Below are 355 nucleotides of genomic sequence, written 5' to 3'. Positions count from 1 at the left end.
ATGAGTTCAAATTACAAAGGATTAATGACAATCTGTTGCATGGTCTGCTTGCTCTGGATCTTATTTAACTGATTTAGAGCAACAATGTTGTTTATTTCCTGGCCGGTTCATTGACTCGTTTTCATTATATTATCCAGATATAAGTGGTTTGGCAGAAAGCACGTCAAACTTTAGTGGTCACTCACTCTCTCTTTGTCTGCGTGAGTAATTTTCCGCCGCCGTTGTAGGTTAATTTTTGTCTTAGTTGGAAGCATGAATATGTTCCTGCATGGCTGTCTTTTCATCCCCATTAAGGACAAGTGACTGATTAACCTGCGGTGAGAAAGTTAGACATTTTTTTTTCCGAGATTTGATG

General features: G+C 38.6%; 1 protein-coding gene across 4 annotated transcripts in view; it reads left to right on the top strand.

Annotated features, from left to right (window-relative positions):
- The window catches only part of LOC119594737 (putative inorganic phosphate cotransporter), a 12,815-nt gene that overhangs the window by 10,746 nt on the left and 1,714 nt on the right, over nt 1–355 (top strand). For 3 of the 4 annotated variants that reach the window (XM_037943824.1, XM_037943823.1, XM_037943826.1), the window contains exon 13: nt 138–200. The exons of the other annotated variant lie outside the window; for it this stretch is intronic. In XM_037943824.1, the coding sequence (XP_037799752.1) occupies nt 138–174 (37 nt within the window). In that variant the 3' untranslated portion in view covers nt 175–200. The remainder of the gene's footprint in view (nt 1–137; nt 201–355) is intronic. 4 annotated transcript variants of the gene reach the window in all.

This window comes from Penaeus monodon, chromosome 34 (assembly GCF_015228065.2).
Source record: "Penaeus monodon isolate SGIC_2016 chromosome 34, NSTDA_Pmon_1, whole genome shotgun sequence".
In the NCBI taxonomy this organism is placed as follows: domain Eukaryota; kingdom Metazoa; phylum Arthropoda; class Malacostraca; order Decapoda; family Penaeidae; genus Penaeus; species Penaeus monodon.
The sequence above is the reverse complement of the archived record's forward strand: the minus strand, read 5'-3'. Positions and strand labels throughout refer to the sequence as shown.